At 40.5% G+C, this 20,112-nt stretch overlaps 1 protein-coding gene across 2 annotated transcripts in view; it reads left to right on the plus strand.

The window, feature by feature from the left end:
• The window catches only part of CBX1 (chromobox 1), a 30,079-nt gene extending 10,437 nt beyond the window's left edge, over window positions 1-19,642 (plus strand). For both annotated transcript variants that reach the window (XM_040497291.1, XM_040497290.1), the window contains exons 2-5: window positions 14,311-14,487; window positions 14,817-14,994; window positions 15,565-15,659; window positions 18,134-19,642. In XM_040497291.1, the coding sequence (XP_040353225.1) occupies window positions 14,348-14,487; window positions 14,817-14,994; window positions 15,565-15,659; window positions 18,134-18,278 (558 nt within the window). In that variant the 5' untranslated portion in view covers window positions 14,311-14,347 and the 3' untranslated portion in view covers window positions 18,279-19,642. The remainder of the gene's footprint in view (window positions 1-14,310; window positions 14,488-14,816; window positions 14,995-15,564; window positions 15,660-18,133) is intronic.
• Window positions 19,643-20,112: the final 470 nt, after the last annotated feature.

Below are 20,112 nucleotides of genomic sequence, written 5' to 3' on the forward strand. Positions count from 1 at the left end.
CCCGCACTGGGTGTAGAGATTACTTAAAAACAAGTAAATAAGCTTAAAAAAATTAAAAGCAACTATTATATCTTGTGCCCATTTTAGGGACCAGGAAAGTGTTTCTTTTTCACTTCATACCGTTTAAAAAGAATTGATTCACTTTTGTCATTCTCTAGTAGTTTATCCATCAGAATCTCACCTTTTTTATGTACTATCTCTGGTAGTATAACGGATTTTGCATTAGGCCTGATAGATTTTCACTTCATAGGTTATTTCTCTGAAGAGTTTTTGGAACAAAATGCTAATGGCTAGTATGTGGGCTCATAGAATGGGGCTACGCTTCTTGTTCACCTAAATGTAGGTAGTTTAGATTGTTGAGTATATGGCTTTGAGATCCTTTCTTAGAATTCCATGTGTTAGCAGAATGAATTAATGTGCATTTATATAATTAGTTTTCCTGTCTTTGATCAATAACATTGGGCAGAGTATAACTGTTGTCCTTGGCATGTTTGTCTTAACAGTTAATTTTTTTTTTTAAGTTTTATTTATTTTGAGAGAGAGAATCCCAAACAGGCTCTGCATTAGCATAGAGCCCGACTTGGGGCTTGAACTCATGAACCGTGAGATCATGACCTGAACCAAAATGGAGAGTCGGATACTTAACCAACTAAGCCACCCAGGCGCCCCTGTCTTATTAGTTTTTATATACTCAGCTTGGTGTGCAGATTGTGCAAGTGACCATTTTAAATACCTTAGGTGAGGACCTGGAGAGGCCCCAGGTTCTGGATTTTAACAGCAAGCTATATGATTTGAATATTTTGTTTTAGAAGTATCTTGAAAAATCTTTTGGGGTCTTTGCATAAATTTAAATAAATAGTATTTCCAGGGGCACCTGGATGGCTCATTCGGTTAAGCCTCCAACTCTTGGTTTCAACTCAGGTCATGATCTCACAATTGGTGAGTTTGAGCCCCACATTGGGCTCTGCACTGATAGTGCAGCTTGGCATTCTGCTTGGATTCTCTCTCTGCCCCTCCCCCACTCAAGCTCGCGCTCTCTCTCTAAACAAACAAACAAACAAACAAACTTAAAAACAATTGTATTTCCAGATAGTGATGTCTACTGAAAAAGTGAATAGCCTCTCCCAAAATTGGAAAAGTTATTCAAATATGGGCAAAATTCAGATCATGTTAGTATTTGAATTGAATAATTTGTGTTAAATCTTTACTGCTTTCAGCTTTTATGGTTTTTTGTAAAGTTTATTTATTTACTTAGAGAGAGAGAGAGAAAGAAACCGTGTGCACACGAGCAGGGGAGCAGAAAAGAGAATCCCAAGCAGGCTCCAGACTGCCAGCATGGACATCAATTCAGGGCTCATTCCCGGGAACCACGAGATCATGACGTGAGCCGAAATCAAGAGTTGGACACTCAACTGACTGAGCCACCCAGGCGCCCACTTTTATGATTTGCTGACCAAGGGGGGGTAACCTAATTTGTCTGTGAAATTGTGCCTTTCTCTTTAATAGTAGCTAACACATTGAGAGCCTAACAGAACTGTGGTATTTGAGAGGTTAGTGTCAATGATCTGGTTTTGTTTTGTTATCTGTGAATGCTTTGGTCTCTGCTTTTAGTTCCAACTTAGCCAGGACTCCTGCGTGGCTCAGTCGGTTGAACAGAGCCTGCTTGGGATTCTCTCTCTCTGTCCCTCCCCCCTCCAAAATAAATAAATAAACTTTAAAAAAAATTTCCAACTTAGTTGTAGTTCTGGTCCAGCTTTCTAATTTTATTTCATCTTAAACTAAAAGACTTGCCAGTTATCACTGTGTCCTACTAATATTTGCATATCCCTGTGGCCTCTTAACCCAAAGCTGTATCTGTAGTTTCATCCCATCAGCATCCTGAAAGGGGATAGCCAACTTTCTGATAGAGCTCAGATAAAATTTTAATTTGATTAGCACACCAGTATTCTAGTCCTAGATCCTGGAATTCAAGGGCAGCTATTCCTTTAAAAATGAAACTCCTGCTACTGGGTTTGTGGCACAAGTTGTTTTCTGCTCAGTAAAGTTTTCCATCTGGAAAGCATTTACCTCCCAAACAGTCATAGCTAACAAACAGACTAACAGCAGTTTAGAAACATGAGTCAGGAGGACTACAAATTGAGTATATACTACACATGCCTTCACCTGCCTTTTAATGACTGGTATGTAGTTGCTAATGCTCAGCAAAGGTGTACTTCTTTCTTGTTTTCCATTTTGGGGTTGCAGATCAGATTTTACTGATTATTCCCTAAAATGCTGACAGCTTTAGACTTCTCTTCCCTGATTTTTGGCATCTGAGACATATATCTTTCCTGCCCATACAGGGTTCAACATGTTACACAGGGCCCAGACCTATCTTTGATTGAGTGTCTGAATAAAAACAGAAAGAGAGGTGCCTGTGTGGCTCAGTTGAGCATCCGACTCTTGATTGTGGCTCAGGTCATGAGCCCAGTGTTGTGGGATGCTCAGCATGGAGCCTGCTTAGGATTTTCTCTCTCTCTCCCTCTCTCCTCCCATCCTGTCCTCCCCTTGTCACGGCTCTGTCTAAACTTTTTTAAATATTACAAAAAATAGAAACAATGGAAACTGAGAAAAAAGAAACAGTGGTTGGCTAGGTTGAGTAGGCTTCATGGAAGTAGGGTTGTTTAAGCCCTATCATTAAGGATGGGTAGGATTTTGACTGCTGGTGTTGGGCAGGAGCACTTAATAATGAGCAAAGCCTTTGTGGAGACGGTGTGCAGTTTATAGTTTTGACAGGAGTGTAGGTTTTGTGAGGGAGTAGAAGTACGGAATGGTTGGAATGAAAGGGTGTTAGGTGTTGCGCTGAGGAGTTTGGTCTTTGTTTTAAGGAGAAGGGGCCTTGTAGAAAATGTTTTAGTGGTTACCTTTACTATTTACTCTACTCTGCCCAAACTGGTTTACACACCATCTACCTCAGACATACCTCATTGCTTTTGTTCACCACCGTTCCTTAAGCCAAATTGCCCTCCTCAATCCACCTTTTCAAATACTCTTGGAGCTTGGCTTCAATCCCAACTTTTTAAACTCTTTCCTGATCACCCTAGTCATTCATTCTTCCAAGCCTCTGGTGCTTTTGTGGCTACTTATTTTTGCTTAATTTTCTTTTGCTAATTATTATATACTCTTACATTTCTCTTGTTGAAATGAAGTTCAACTTGCATTGTTTTCTTGTATTTATATTTCAGGCCTGGCTCTGGGGACTTTGGGAAATTTTCTTTGCTTCATAAGCCTCAGTTTTCTCATTTGTGAAGTGGGTTTAATAGAGTTGATGTGAGGATTGAATGCCTTTATATGCATTGTTTTAAGTATTCAGTAAATTTTAGCTGTTATTATGTTGTTATTACTCACCACTAAGGGATTCTCAAAAGCCTGTGATTCCTGTGTGTCTGCATATCCCACTGGCCTGAACAAATAGCTCCATTTGCCTGGGTCTGAGAGGGTTCCTGCAATGTGGACCTCTCAGTGCTTTCGCCAGTGAGTTGGTTACCCTATATTCCACTCTGGCTTTTAGTAAATTGTTATTGGTTTTATTTTATTTAATTTTATTTATTTTTTAATAGATAGTGTTAAATGCTGGGAGAGTTGTAGTTAGAAACTTTTATAGCTATTAATGCCTAGGTCTTAAACCTAAGCTAGAAGCAAAAGAGGCAATAGGAGAATAATGGGAAAAGGGGCTAGATGAGAGAAGGAGTGATGTGAGGAGTGATATGCACAGTAATTACCTCATCCTTACTGGCCATTTCCTCAGCCTCTCTTTCTAACTGGCCACATTTCTGTTCCTCAGATAAAGCAACTTCTTCTCACTTTAGGACTTGGAACCAACTATTCCCTACACATGGTGTGTTTTTCTGATTTTTGCTGAGTTGTCTCCTTTATAGCAATTATCACAACATCTTCTTGCTTATTGTCCGTGCCCTCCTCTGCCTGCACATGCATGTATTCACACCCCCCCCATTCATGCTCACTCATGGCACTCGTCCACATTAGAAAATAAATTCTAAATGTTTGAACAAATATCTGGGCATCGTGGCCCAGTCAGTATAACACATAAAATTAACTATCACAAGTATATGTATACGTATATGTGTGTGTGCGTGTGTGTGTATGTGTGTATATACATATACATATATATATGCACACACATACACACACGCACACACACATTCTAAGAGACCAACGATTTTTGTCTTTGTTGCTCACCCCCTTTGTCTAGCACCTTACCCATAATGGGTACCAAAAAGATAATTGTTAAATGATGAATACTGTAGGAGGGTGTTCATAGGAAGAATTAACCTAAACCTAGCGTGAGGCTTTGGGAAAGCTCCTGAACAGGACATTTTAGGTAAGGGAATTGGTCAAATGAAAGAATGAGGCAAAGGGCAAGGTAATTGTGATTGATAGGTTAGGTGTAGTGGTCTTCAGCTCAGATGCCCACACATAATGATATGAAGAGATCTGCATTTTGTTTTTTTTTAATGCTTATTCATTTTCAAGAGAGAGAGCGCGCGCATGTGCGAGTGGGGGAAAGGCAGAGAGAGAGAGAAAGGGAGACAGGATCTGAACCAGGCTCCAGGCTCTGAGCTGTCAGTGCAGAGCCCGATGTGGGGCTCAAACTCAGAAGACCTGAGCCGAAGTCGGACACTTAACCGACTGAGCCATCCAGGCATCCTGAAACCTGCATTTTAAATGAGGGGCTAGTGTTGAGAATAAATCTGGTCAGGAGTTACCCAAACAAGAGATGATGATGGCTTGCAAATGGGATGATAGTAGTAGTAAGGCTAGAAAAATGTATGAATTGAAAGATATTTAAGATACATACTCTGGGGCGCCTGGGTGGCGCAGTTGGTTAAGCGTCCGACTTCAGCCAGGTCACGATCTCGCGGTCCGTGAGTTCGAGCCCCGCGTCGGGCTCTGGGCTGATGGCTCAGAGCCTGGAGCCTGTTTCTGATTCTGTGTCTCCCTCTCTCTCTGCCCCTCCCCCGTTCATGCTCTGTCTCTCTCTGTCCCAAAAATAAATAAACGTTGAAAAAAAAATTAAAAAAAAAAAAAGATACATACTCAATAGGATTTAATAAGGCTAGGTATGGAAGATGAGTGGAATGAAATCAAGGATGATTGTCATTTTTGTCTTGAACTCAATAAATGTGCTATGAATACTTAGACCATTGTTCATTTAATTGGATGGCTGCCTTTTTTAAAAAGTTAGTATGTAAAAACAGTCTGTGGGGCATGTGGGCGGCTCAGTTGGTTAAACATCCGACTTTGGCTCAGGTTGTGATCTCTTGGTTTGTGGGTTCGAGCCCCACGTCGGGCTCTGTGCTGACAGCTCAGACCTGGAGCCTCCTTTGGATTGTGTGTGTCTCTCTCTCTCTTCCCCTCCCCTGCTTGTGCTCTGTCTCTATCTCTGTCTCTCTCAAAAATAAACATTTAAAAAAAAAAAGAAAACTGAGCCTGAAATCTCAACTTTTAAAGTTTGTTATAAAACTTTACTATTTGGATCATCAAAACTGATTTTTGGTATTTACATTGATCTTCAGAAATCTTAAAATTATTTTCACAAACCATTTTGTTGACATTTTCCATTGTATTTAGAACTTCCTTTCTCACCTCTCTCATCTGTCTTCATAGGAAGATAAATTCCTTTTGCCATTTTCTTGTATAGGCCAGATAAAAGGAAGAGCAGAAGAAATTCCTACACTTAAGATATATGAAATGTGATTTTTCAGTCTCTGGCAGCTCTTCTGTCTTGGTTTTCTAGAAATGAGATCTTGGGTTTCTCTTTTTCGTAATTATTGGTTCCAGCCAGACCTGGGTCCTTCTTGAGTGTGTTCTGGAGTTGCTCTCTGGTTTTAAAAACTTAGCCATGAATTTCAGCTATACACAGGATGGAAGTGCTGTTTTCTTATTGAGTCTTAATATTTTGGGCTTCAGAAAGCTATCTTTAAACTTGAAGCAGTAATCTAATGAAGTAGAACATATATGCAAATATATAAATAGATTTAATCCTAGAAGGTCATAAAAGCTCACCTCAAAGGCATCAATCCCATGAGGGTTGTTACACTATTTTGCTTATTAGGAAACTGAGCAAATATATATAACTACCTATAGGCATAAAGTTGTTTTGAGAGGTAGGGACAGGAAAGGGACTTTTCTGGTGCTCATACTAGCTTTCTTTTGGTGGAAGGAACTATATAAGGATCTTTCAAGCAGTGTTCTTCCAATTGCTAGTACCAAAAAAAAAAAAAAAATCTAGATTGAATGATGTTGAATGTGATACAGAGATCGTTTTGTTTTCATGAACATTGGTTAGTTTATTGTTCCAGTTAATTCTCAATTGGATGGAGAAAGTAAAATGTTCACCTGCCTTTTAGCTAACTCTGAGAATTGATTTATATCTGTAATAATGTGTGTAATTTCACCTGAGGAATGTAGTTTCTGCCAATCCTCTTCTAGCAATGGCTTTTATCCAAGGATATGCATCAAATCACCTAAGGAGCTTTTTATTTTATTTATTTATTTTTAAGCAAACTACACCCAGCTTGAACTCATGACCCTAAGATCAAGAGTCATACAGATCTGCTAAGGAGGTTTTAAAGATGCAGATGCCATGTTCAAAGAACATTGTAATAATAGAAAATTGGCAACAACCCAAATTTTCATCACTTGGTAAATGGTTAGATATGATGTGTCCATACAATATGGAATACTATGCAGCTTGTTAAGAATGGAGATCTTTGGGGCACCTGGGTGGCGCTCAGTTTGTTGAGCATCTGACTTTGGCTCAGGTCAGGATCTTGCGGTTCATGGGTTCAAGCCCCATGTCAGGCTTTGCGCTGACAGCATAGAGCCTGCTTTGAATTCTCCAGTCTCCCTCTCTCTCTGCCCCTCCCCCACTAGCACTCAATCTCAAAACAAATAAACATTTAAAAAATTGTTTAATGGAGATCTTTATGGAACAGTGTCAAAGATATAGTACATTTTATTACAGGCAAGTTGTAGAATTATAATATCTATTTTCACTTAATATATATCTGTGTTTATGTATAGAAACATAAACAGGCTAGGCCGCCTGGGTGGCTTAGTCCGATAAGCATCCAACTTCAGCTCAGGTCACGATCTTGCAATTCATGGGTTCGAGCCCCATGCCAGGCTCTGCACTGACAGCTCAGAGCCTGGAGCCTGCTTCAGATTCTGTGTCTCCCTCTCTGCCCCTCCCCCGCTCGTGCTCTGTCTCTCTCTCAAAAATAAATAAACACTAAAAAAAAAACATAAATAGGCTGACAGGTTTTGGGCCAAGGAATTGTAATTTCCTACATTAAATATTTTTGTAATTGAATATGAATACATTATATTATGGTTAGTATGTGTGTATTATATATGTGTGTGTGTGTGTGTGTGTGTGTGTGTGTCTGTACACACACACACACACACACACACACACCGTACTTTCTATGTCATTGGATCTGGGTATCTGTATTTTTAAACTCCGTAGGTCATTCTGATTCTTATGGGTGAAAACTCTCTATTCAAAGTCTGCTTTCCTATGAATTCTTCCTTAGTAGAGGTGGTCACCTCACCAGACCAACATTCTGAATGATTTTTCTTAACATTTAGCTAAAAGCCCTACTGCTTTGGTTTCAGAGGTCTGTGGTTGTTACCTTGTACTGACACCTGGAATTTGATCTTTCAAGCTGGCAAGAAATCAGTACCAGCTACTCAAAAACAAAATAAAATGCCTTGTATCTGATACTATGCTGCCTTCTGCTTTCAAGTAGCATTGTTCCTGTTTTCTAGCTTCTAACTGCCTTAGTGGAGGATGTGTGGGTTTTTTTCTCTTGAAAGAGCTATGAGTTCATGACTCTTGCTTCAGATTTACATCATTCCTGGATTCATTGGGACACTATAGATAAATTTTGGTTTCTTAAAATTGGCATTTTTCCGTGCTGTCTTCAGCCTACTTGGTAGGTGTTTAACTTCACAAAATCTGCACCATCTAGCACTTGTTGATTTAAAAGATTCCAAAGACTTGCTGGGGCCCTAACAACCAATGCTTTGTTACTGCCTCCTGATTTAATTAACAATGAATACCTTTGTATTCCAGTAACCAATTAGGAATCATTGGTTTTTTTAACAGCCATACCTTACAAGGTCTTTTCTTTTTTTTTTCCTCTTTTTTTTTTAATTTTATTTTTTATTTTTTAAAATTTACATCCAAATTAGTTAGCATATAGTACAACAGTGATTTCAGGAGTAGATTCCTTAATGCCCCTTACCCCCTTTAGCCCATCCCCCCCTCCCAAACCCCCTCCAGTAACCCTCAGTTTGTTCTCCGTATTTATGAGTCTCTTCTGTTTTGTCCCCCTCCATTTTTATATTATTTTTGTTTCCCTTCTCTTATATTCATGTGTTTTGTCTCTTAAAGTCCTCATATGAGTGAAGTCATATTTTTGTTTTTCTCTGACTGACTAATTTCACTTAGCATAATATCTTCCAGTTCCATCCACGTAGTTGCAAATGGCAAGATGTCGTTCTTTTTGATTGCCGAATAATTACTCCATTGTATATATATACCACATTTTCTTTATCCATTCATCCATTGATGGACATTTGGGCTCTTTCCATACTTTGGCTATTGTTGGTAGTGCTGCTATAAACATGGGGGGGGGGGCACGTGTCCCTTCGAAACAGCACACCTGTATCCCTTGGATAAATGCCTAGTAGTGCAATTGCTGGGTCATAGGGTAGTTCTCTTTTTAGTTGTTTTTTTTTTTTTCAACGTTTATTTATTTTTGGGACAGAGAAAGAGCATGAACGGGGGAGGGGCAGAGAGAGAGGGAGACACAGAATTGGAAACAGGCTCCAGGCCCTGAGCCATCAGCCCAGAGCCCGACGCGGGGCTCGAACTCACGGACCGCGAGATCGTGACCTGGCTGAAGTCGGACGCTTAACCGACTGCGCCACCCAGGCGCCCCTCTTTTTAGTTTTTTGAGGAACCTCCATACTGTTTTCCAGAGTGGCTGCACCAGCTTGCATTCCCAACAAGGTCTTTTCAAAAGAAAATCATTATCAGTCACTTCCTTATTTACTGATGACAAACTGTAGGAAGGATCCACTTAAAGAGACCTCTGTCCTTCTCTTGTACAGGCCAAAGGGAAGACTTCCTACAGATGTGTGGCTAGCTCCTAGTTGTGTGTGTGCAGCAGGGCCCTTAGGTCACTCAGCCTTGCTGTCTTTACCGAGGTGCTTGCTCTGTTAATTATGTGACCTTAGGTGATTTATTTCTTGTAAATCTGTTATCTATGAGGTGTCGATAACATCTCAGTGGTTTGTTTCACGGGATGGTTTTGAAGGATCAAATGATGTAACGTGAGGTAGCACTTTGTAAACTCTAAAGTTCGATACAAGTGTATTATTTTTTTAGGCATCTTAAAATGTGGCAGACTCAGTAAATATTTAGATAAAAGTTATAGCAGCTTAGTTAACTCTAGTTTGTTGGGTTTTTTTTCTTTTTACTGTTGATTTTTGAGAGAGAGGGAGAGGTAAAGCATGGGGGAAGGGGCAGAGAGAGGAGGGGAGGGACAGAGGACCCGAAGTAAAGCGGGCTCTGTGCTGACAGCAGAGTCCGACGCAGGGATCAAACTCAAACCATGAGATCATGACCTGAGCTGAAGTCAGATGCTCAACCTACTGAGCCACCCAGGCACCCCAACTCTAGGTTTTTTATCTGCAACATCATGATAAGCCTTAAGAAGACCTGTCCAAACATTAAGATTTGAGTTAATCAGGAACTTTTCACCCTGTGTACACCTCTTCGATGTTTTGTCATAAATAGTTCTGACATAAATGTTCTATGATCGTGGCCATGTTCATAGGTCATGTTCTATAACTGATGCCATAATTTGGTTGCCAGGATGCTTGGGGGGTGGGGAGTGGCAAGTTGTGTTGATGAAAGGCATTTTTCCATTGTGCTACTACACTGATTTGAGTTACTTTGAAATTTCCTTGCCAAGCAATTCCAATTGAGAGTCCTCAATTCCAGATATCCCTGCTAGTGTTTGGAGACTGTCATATTCAGGGAGGATTTCTCTTGAAATAATCCCTTTGGAAACCATAGGAGAATTGACTCGTAATATTTAAGAGGGCTCTTGGCTCCTCTGAAGGTGATAGATTCTATAGGAAGAGTGGGTTGCATTTTTAATCAACTTCTACATTGATTTTAACAAACTGCTTATTCAGGCCCCCATAGAACTACCTATAAATAAGAGAAAAACTCAAATTGGGAAGCCTGGCTGAGAATCTCTAATATAAAGAATCTGGTACCTGAGGTAGATGCTGGGATGAGCCAGTTAAGAAAGCTCAGAGAGGGGCGCCTGAGTGGCTCAGTCGGTTGAGCGTCTGACTTCGGCTCACGTCATGATCTCGCGGTTCAGGAGTTCGAGCCCCGCGTCGGGCTCTGGGCTGACAGCTCAGAGCCTGGAGCCTGCTTCGGATTCTGTGTCTCCCTCTCTCTCTGCCCCTCTCCCGCTTGCGCTCTCTCTCTCTCTCTCTCTCTCTCTCTCTCTCTCAAAAATAAACATAAAAAAAAGATTAAAAAAAAAAAAAGCTCAGAGAAGGGCATCTCGTTGGTTCAGTTTGTTGAGCTTCTGACTCTTGATTTCAGCTCAGGTCATGATCCCAAGGTCTTTGGGATGGAGCGCCACCTTGGGCTTAGAGCCTGCTTGAAATTCTCTCTCTCCCTCTCTCCCTGCCTCTCTCTCCCTGCCTCTCTCTTCCTCTCCCCCTTCCCCACTCACACTCACTCTCTCCTTAAAAAAGGCTCAGAGAGAAGTGGGAGTCTGTTTATTCTTCACTTCTTTTTTGAGTTCTTCTTTTTTATTTTTTTTTTAAAGCTTCTTTATATTGAGAGGGGTGGGGAGGGAGTGAGAATCCCCAGCAGGCTCCACTCCTTCAGTGCAGAGCCCAATGCTGGGCTTAAGCACACACTGTGAGATCATGACCTGTGCTGAAATCAAGAGTTGGCCACTTAGTCAACTCAGCTACCCAGGCACCCCTTGAGTTGTTAAGACAGTGAGTTAAGCTAGTTAAACTGTTCTGTTCTATGACTCTGCTTCCTTGGGACCATGCTAATGATACAGGGAGAAGAGGCCTACAGTAGCCAGAGATAAACCAGAAGCTGTCCTGATCCTTTTGGTTCATAGTAGGACAATCAGATGGGCAGTATTCAGTGCTGTTTCTTTTTGTAAGACAAGTATAACTATTAATGTGGATAATACGGGGCTTTAAATAACTCTGAATTCTGAAGCCTTAGTGATAGGATGCCTTTCCTTTACTTTCTTAAATTTAATTACTTGGTAGAGAGGTTATTAGGGAACAATTACTGTTTTGCATGGTCTATAACCCATTATTTTCCTTCCATCAATTGAGAAAGGGAGTATCTTCCAATGTCCAAGACCAAATTAATGCAGGGAGTTGTGGTAACCTTTGTTATCTAAAGGTGATGGTCAGTTTATTTTTCTCCGCATGTTAACCAAAGACTGACAGTGAATCCTGCTTTACCTCTTCAACTCACAGTGGAAGAAAGCAAGGAATAGAGAGCATTTATTCTTGGAAGGAAACACAATTAATCCAGAAGGGAAATTAGATTTTTCTTTCCTCATAAAATAACACTTGCCATATAGCAGTCAGAATTTTGAAAACCTGAAAGCATCTCCCTCCAGAAAGAAGTACACACAGCCTCTGAATCAAAGGCACATGAAGCTAACTGCAATCCACTGATAAGTCGGTTCAGTAAAAGAAGGAAGGGAAAACGTGTGGCATTTTCTCTAAAAGATAGAGGGACTGGGTGGGGGGTGAAGGAAAGCAAAGCAGATTCTTCAGTATGTATATGGAGAAGGAAGAGGGTTGAAAAGATGCCTCTTACCTGAGCACAGGTAATGTTCTGAACCCCTCTGTAGAGGTGGGGCTTAGGTGTTGCCTTAGACCATACTAAAAGCACTCCAGAAAACAGTGTTTCGTGCTACTTTGCAAAAGTTCAGAATACCCTTAAGTGGAAGTGGTGTCTACATTTTTCTTATCGGACATTAAACATCAGAAAGGCAGGAAGCATTTCTTATTCTCTTGAATCTCCAGTATCCACCAGTGTCCAGATTTTCTAGTAGTTAAATGTTTCAGTAAGTCAGCATTGCTCATATATGCAGACATGGGAATATCTCAGTATAAACCAAGATTTCTGTGGATAATTTAACTGATTCATAATGATGATCCTGACTTCATGAAAATTTGTTATATTTCATATGGACTATAGTGGACTTTTTCAAAAAGACATTCTGTACATGTCAGTTTTAAAGTTTGTTTATTAAATATTTTCTTTTTATGTACTCTCTATACCCAACGTAGGGATCGAATTCAAACCCTGGGATCAAGAGTCTCATGCTGTTCTGACTGAGCCAGCTGTGAGACACCCCTAAAGTATATTTAGAAGAGTTTCTACCTAGGCTAAGTAAGACTCTTTTTCCCAAGGATGAACAACCAGTTTAGCCCCAAATCAGCATTGTCTTAAATTCATAGATGGTAGTAATTTGGCTTGAATTATCTGCCATTCTCTTGATTCTTTGTATCTCATTGTGGCAGCTGTGATCCATGAATTTGTAGATTTTGGGCCAGTTTTATATATCAGTTCTGATGTGTTGATATCTTATGGCGCCACCTACTGACACAAATTGGTAAACAAATGGCTTTAAGCCTGCCAGCTGTCTGAATTGTATTTGAAGGACTAAAAATAGATTATAGGGGACTAGAGTTTTAGCATTGGAAAAAATGCTTGGAAGTTACTCAGCCTAAAGAAGTATTTTACAAAAGAATTAACTCAGGTTTTATTATCTGTGATAACTATCTCTTTTTTTCCTGTTCATTTTCCAAATTATTGCAGTGCCCCAATTAGAGAATTTCATGGTCATTCTGGCATTTTTATAAGTCTTTCTGAACCTCAGAAATAAGCTAAGTAGAATAAGAAACGAAGAAGAAACTTTCACATTGTAAATCATTGATGGCATTTGGAAAAGACCACATAAAGAACCTTGTGGGTGCTCAGTTGGTTAAGTGTGCAACTCGATTTCTGCTTAGGTCATGATCTCATGTTTCATGAGATTGAGCCTCATGTTAGGCTATGCTGGCAGCACGGATCCTGCTTGGGATTCTCTCTCTCCCTCTCCCTCTGCGCACCCCCCCCCCAAAATAAATAAACATTTTATTTATTTAAAAAAACTTTTTAATGTTTATATTTGAGAGAAAGAGAGAGAGTGTGCGAGCAGGGGAGGAACAGAGAGAGGGAGACAGAGAATCCGAAGCAGGCTCCAGGCTCCGAGCTGTCAGCACAAGCCCCACGTGGGGCTCAAACTCATGAGCTTGTGAGATCATGACCTGAGCCACCCAGGCACCCCGATAAACAAACATTTTTAAAAAAGAACCTTGAGACTCAGAAGAGGATGTTGTAACAATGCAGAGGGATGCATTGTATTATATATGCATATACAAAGGGGAAAATTGAGGGGCGCCTGGGTGGCGCAGTCGGTTAAGCGTCCGACTTCAGCCAGGTCACTATCTCACGGTCGGTGAGTACGAGCTCCGTGTCAGGCTCTGGGCTGATGGCTCAGAGCCTGGAGCCTGTTTCCGATTCTGTGTCTCCCTCTCTCTGCCCCTCCCCCGTTCATGCTCTGTCTCTGTCCCAAAAATAAATAAACGTTGAAAAAAAAATTAAAAAACAAAAAGGGGGAAATTTGAACCAGATGTTTGATAAATAGGACAAGCTACTTCGCACTGTAAAAGTTGGAAGTCTAGTGATATGATGAAAGTATGAATCAGAGGGTTATATGTATGTAAGTTTAATGTGTATGTAAGTTATGTATGTAAGTTTAATGTCTATACCTTATTTTTAGGAGTCTTGCTTCCAATTGAATAACATTTTAGATGCCATGCTTTATACTAAAAGGGGTGTTGGAAACTTTTTAACTTAGAATAGGTATAAAAGTGTTAGGTGATTATGCAAGAATAAAGGAGTTTTGCCGTGAGATTGGTTGGGGCTTTTTATGAACTAGCTTTCATATCAGAACATATTAGAAAACTTTATTTTTTACTGAAGCCGAAAAGGTGGAATACGTAATACAAGCATACACTATTAAAGTCATCAGTGATGCCCCTGGGTTTCTAACCATCCGAATATTCACCTAACCAAGAAAAGTGTGCCCTAATGCCCTTTTTATTTTGTCACTTTAGCAGCGTCACCCTTTAGACCAGAAAGCTGGCGGGCACTATGGGGAAGAAACAAAACAAGAAGAAAGTGGAGGAGGTGCTAGAAGAGGAGGAAGAGGAATATGTGGTGGAAAAAGTTCTTGACCGTCGAGTGGTAAAGGGCAAAGTGGAGTACCTCCTAAAGTGGAAGGGGTTCTCAGAGTAAGTTTCATTAACCTGGGTAAATCCATCCATGTAGTCACCAACTTTCTCAGGAGTCTAGTAATGTGCAAGGCCTAGAGTGCTCTAATATGTAGTGTGACCCAGGCCTGGCCTCCATGGCTTATAGTCTAAAAGTCCCTTATCTCCCCTCCCGCCCACCAAGAAATTTCAGCATTACCAAGTTCTTGATCTTGGACAAAATCCGGTTCCTCATCATCATTAACTCCTCTCTTCCAAGGGCACCAGCTCTTGTCATCCTGTGCGTCTCCTTAGCATGAGTGTGCTAACTTTGAGTGGAAAGTGTGACTCACTGTGCCCTCTGATTTCAGTGAGGATAACACATGGGAGCCAGAAGAGAACCTGGATTGCCCTGATCTCATTGCTGAATTTCTACAGTCACAGAAAACAGCACATGAGACAGATAAATCAGAGGGAGGCAAGCGCAAAGCTGACTCTGATTCTGAAGATAAGGGAGAAGAGAGCAAACCAAAGAAGAAGAAAGAAGAGGTAAGGAGAGAAAATTTTTACTAGTCTAGAATTCCTACTGCTGTCAAAGAAACTAAAAGCTCTTTAAATTTAAAGTTAAATACTTTTATTCTGCTGTTTCTTGGACCTCAGCAGCCATCTCTCATTCCTTCTGGAATCTTAGATATGCTAATGCTTTCAAAGTGTTTTGGGGGTTCACTTAATCTATACTTATTTTATCTGAGGTTCAGGAAGAAGGGCAACTAAATTCATTCCTGTAAAAAGATCGTTTTCAGTGTTGTAATCATTACAACTGTAAGGTAGCTATTTTCATCTGTTCAATACCTTAAAGTAAGTTGTCTTCTGAAGGTGAAGAAACAGTTGTGAACATTTATTTTGCTTGAGATGTATGTCCCTTTTTACATATGGGGAAACCTTAAGACCTTGATGGAAGAATCACCCAAGGATGCAAAAAGGCCTGTGACTTGGAGCCAAGGTATTGGTGGAATATTGGCAAGAGTGTCATTATATTAATCAGAGAAACCGGAGTGACTCCAGTCTGGATAACAATTCCATATAATTAAAATCGTTCCATTCATCTGGTTTTCACAGTCAGAAAAGCCACGAGGCTTTGCCCGGGGTTTGGAGCCAGAGCGGATTATTGGAGCTACAGACTCCAGTGGAGAACTCATGTTCCTGATGAAATGGTGAGTCTGCCAGTGGCTCTGTGTGGTGGTTTTTTCTTCTCCCCATCTGTTCCATGCCAGAGGAAAAGAGCTGGACCTTCGAAATTCCAGTCGCCCAAGTGTGAAATCTTTAAGATGGCCTAGTCCTTCGATAGTGACCCTCGGCCTGACTGCCAACCTGGACTCATGAGTTATACAGGTAGGGGCCCTTAGGATTCTCAGTCTTTGCCCATTTTTAGGAGGTGGGAGAAAATCCAGAATGGAGAAGGTGTGGGGAGGAATCACATTTCACTTCTGTAAATAAAGGAAAAAGATATGAAATGTGATTGAACCACCCTCCCCTTCTACCACCTCCTTAATAAAGATCGGGCTGGCCCCAGGATCAGATGTTTTCTGTTAACTTTTCAGGGTTAAGAATTTCTGTAGCTCTTCCTTTGTCCTTGATAGATCCTTTCTAATTTGTGCCAATTGTGTAATTCCAGGATCAGCCAGTAGGGGTCAGCAAGTCCCCTTTACTATACTGAGTATAGAACCAGGCTTTTTTTTTCCTTCCAGAAGTATAAATACCAATGGTAGTAATATTCCATGAAACGGCTTAATGAAAACAGTTGTCTTGAGAATTTTAAGAACTGTAATTAATCCCAAATTCTCTAAAATTCCCCTACTCTGTCCAAAAGAACGGCTTTCTTCCCTATTTCTTGCTTGTTGAAGAATGCTTGTGCTATTTTCTTCCCCCACATGGGTCTCAATTATTGTCCTAAAAAAAATGTAGGAGTAAATAATTCCAAACTTCTGCCAGTCAAGGCAGCATTCTAAGGATTTTGTCCTTTTGTCAGTCTAGACCCTTCTTGGAAACTCGTATCTACTCTTCATTCCTCTTGTTTAGAAGGTGGCCAGAGAGGCCTAATTTTGACACTACTGGAAGCCCATGTCACAATTAGCTGAAACTCTGTTTTCTTATTATGCATTCCCTAGGTGTTCACTGAATCTGATCATCTTTTAGCTGACATATTGCTAGCCCATAGGAGAAAAGTTCATTTTTAAGGTGCTGCATCTGGGGGGGAAAGGATCAATACCAGGAGTTACAGTCCAATTAGAATATACTTTCTGTCTGCACGTGACCATTCTGGGTTACATTAGTATCTCCATATTGTTTAAGATTATACTCCTTTAATTAAATTACTGCTGTTTGTAAAGGTTCTACCTGAATGTAACACTACAGGTTGAAATAGTAAGATTGTGATTATAAAACCAAGTTCATTTTAAGGTTATTTTCCTGGAAAGTTGAGATACTTGTCCATTTCCAAAATAGCAAATATTTCTTGGCCATAAAATGACTGAACTTTCCTCAGAAGGTGTTGAATTGTCAATAAGGGCAGCCTGCTTCAGGCTCCCATATTGTTATACTCCTTTTCCCTCCCATTCTCCTCAGTCCATTGTTCAACAGCCTATTTTACCAGCCTAGTCAACCCTGGTTCCTTGGGGCTCTCTGGCTTTGGTACCTGTTGCTGAGTTGTGGAAGTTTTGGGTGGTGCCTCATCACAGATCCCATTATATATCTGCTATCTGCCTTAATGCTACTGCTCCCATCTAGGACATTCCCAATGGCTTTACTCCTAAGTCCCTTGTAATATGTATATGAATTTCACATTTTGAGACCATCTTAAATTCAGAAAAATATAAAGAATTATGTAACAGTCCCTTATTTTCTACTTCCCAGTGTTGAAGCACCATTTCAAAGCACCTGGGAGTTGTGGAATATCTGTGTGAGCATGGCATTTGGTAATGTTAAACAGTGTAATTATGAGTCAGCGCATTGGCAAGAGCCAATGGTATTAAATCTTATTATCCAACATGGTATTACATTTTACTACAAAGCTGAGATATCTCCATGGGTTCATGGCAGCTGAGATATGACTTTGGGAAGATTGTAGTAGTTTTTTTCTTTTCTTTCTTTCTTTCTTTCTTTCTTTCTTTCTTTCTTTCTTTCTTTCTCTTTTTTAAGTTTTTTTAACATTTATTTATTTTTGAGAGAGAGACAGAGTGCAAGGGGGAGAGGGCAGAGAGAGGGAGACACAGAATCTGAAGCAGGCTCCAGGCCTGTCAGCACAGAGCCCGATGTGGGGTCTGAGCCCATGAACTGATATCATGACCTGAGCCGAAGTTGGATGCTTAACCAACCGAGCCACCCAGGTGCCCCTAGTTTTTCTCTGCTCTTCAAGAATCTGAGAGTCATGATTTTTTTGTGGCCTTGCCGAGGTTCAGATGTGATAGACTGAGTTAAGTGACTTAGCTTTTAACAAAGATACCCAGAGAGGATTTTCAGTAGAAGATCTCTGAGGATGTCACTCCACTAAATGCTGCTTGGGCCATGTTATCACCCTTCCCTAGGCTACTCTTCTTGAATTAATACTTTTAAAGCCCTATCCCTTGTGTGATCCAAGTCAAGAGACCACCAGCACCTGGTCTCAGAGTCTCTCTGCTTTGTTCTGCAGGAAAAATTCTGATGAGGCTGACCTAGTCCCTGCCAAGGAAGCCAATGTCAAGTGCCCACAGGTGGTCATATCCTTCTATGAGGAAAGGCTGACGTGGCATTCTTACCCCTCGGAGGATGATGACAAAAAAGATGACAAGAATTAACTCTCCTGAGTACCAGCCCCTGTCACATCTGACTGTGGGTTTCAAGTGGGGAGGGAAGGAATTCTACTTGTCTTGGCACCATAGAGGTGGCTTGAGAAGATGTCCTTTGAAGAGCCAGTATCGTTTCTGTGCCCTACAGCAGCCCAAGTGCTTTAAAGCCTTTCCATGCTGTGTAGTTTGCACACCCATCCCAGTGGAGGGGAAGGAGAAGTGTTGCAAGGCAGCCCATTCTGTACTTTGCTGAGAAAGGCAAAGGGCCTTCCATGAAGGACAGAACTTGCAGAATGGGTGTGTGGGAAAGCAAAAGATACTGTAGATCTTCAAAGCGCATCTCCACAACCCACAGCCTTCTTCCCAATAGTGTTAACTCTGCATTTTTACAGCGTAGCATGTGTGTAGTTTTTGGCTATTACTGGTGTATTATTTGGGGGTGGGAGGGTTGGGGGTGGGAAGGAACGGAGATGGGTAGGATCATTTTTGTTAAAATTTGGGGCCTGATTGGGGAAATGGTGAAACAATGGAAAGAACAAACTTGTGGTGATTCGGTTCTGTGTCCAGAATATTTTATCTTTTCAAAAAGGTCATTGGCAACCTAAATGAGGACTGTGAGAGACTTCAAAAGCTGTGAATGCCTGAAACTTACAAGCCAAGGTGTTCCCTGCCTGAGCTTAATGCTGTTCCCAGCAGAGGACTAAGCCAGTTAATAAATTACCAAAGCTGCCATTTTGGGGAAGGAAACTGGTTGAAAAGCGAAGGTCTTTTTGGAGCGTATACAGAGGCAGATGGTTCTGTTTCAGAGGTGCTAATTCTTGAAATTGATAAGAAGACCCTTTATTTTCCAATTATGAAGTTTTAAACATCAGCTTGTCCATCCAAGCCACTGGCTGAGGTATTTGGGGAAGGGAAGAGGGTGGCATAGAAGGTGAGAGAGTAGAAAAAGACAAGGGCCCACACTCTTAGGGTGGAAAACTCTTGGAGCCTGTTATTTGAACTTTGAACTCTGAAATCATTGGTGGCAGGGTTCAGTCACTGACAGCACAAGTTCACTGAATCACTTACAGAGTTGAGTGATTTCAAAAGCCCTGGTCTCAGGAGAAGATTAAACTTTCATACTGGGGCAGTGGTTCACTTTAAAACACAAAACAAAAAGTTTTTTTAATCCTAAGAATTAACTAATACCCAAAATGCTGTCTTGAATCAAGAGACACATCAGTTCTTGACATCGTCTAGACCTGTATCTAGAACTCCATTGTAAAATCTTTTTAGGCATGTGTTAGGTTTCTGTGAAAACTTTGTTTAAATGTAAACTTCATATCACATTGTCAGTTTTTGTCTTAATAAAACTATAGATTTATAATCGTTGATTTCTGTCTTGATTAAGTACTACCAAAAACCCTCCTTGCCTTTCATAACCTTGTAAGTTCAGCCTATAAGGAAGCAACTTCCACAGATGGTTTATTTCTTGAACACTGTAAACTTAAAAATCTCATGCCTGCCTAGCCTGAATCTTTGAGTGGTCTTATCATTTATATAGTAAATATTTATTGAACATTTACAATTGCTACAGATACTGTGTAAAGAGTGTCACATCATTCTGTCTTCATATTGCTCAAATGGTTTATTTAGCTCTCTAACCTGCTAGCACTTCCAAACTAGGATAAGTTTGGAAACGTGGGTTTTTGAGTTAGGTTTAGTTCTTGGCTCATGTATTTTGTAGATTTATGTGACCTTAGCTCAACTCCAAAGTTTACAGGAATTGGCCTCGTGTTTGATCACTGAATTAAAACGTTATCCTTTTTTTTTTTTTTTTTTTTTTTTTTTTTTTTTTTTTTTT

Source organism: Herpailurus yagouaroundi, unplaced genomic scaffold, assembly GCF_014898765.1.
Source record: "Herpailurus yagouaroundi ecotype Mexico unplaced genomic scaffold, PumYag 189, whole genome shotgun sequence".
In the NCBI taxonomy this organism is placed as follows: domain Eukaryota; kingdom Metazoa; phylum Chordata; class Mammalia; order Carnivora; family Felidae; genus Herpailurus; species Herpailurus yagouaroundi.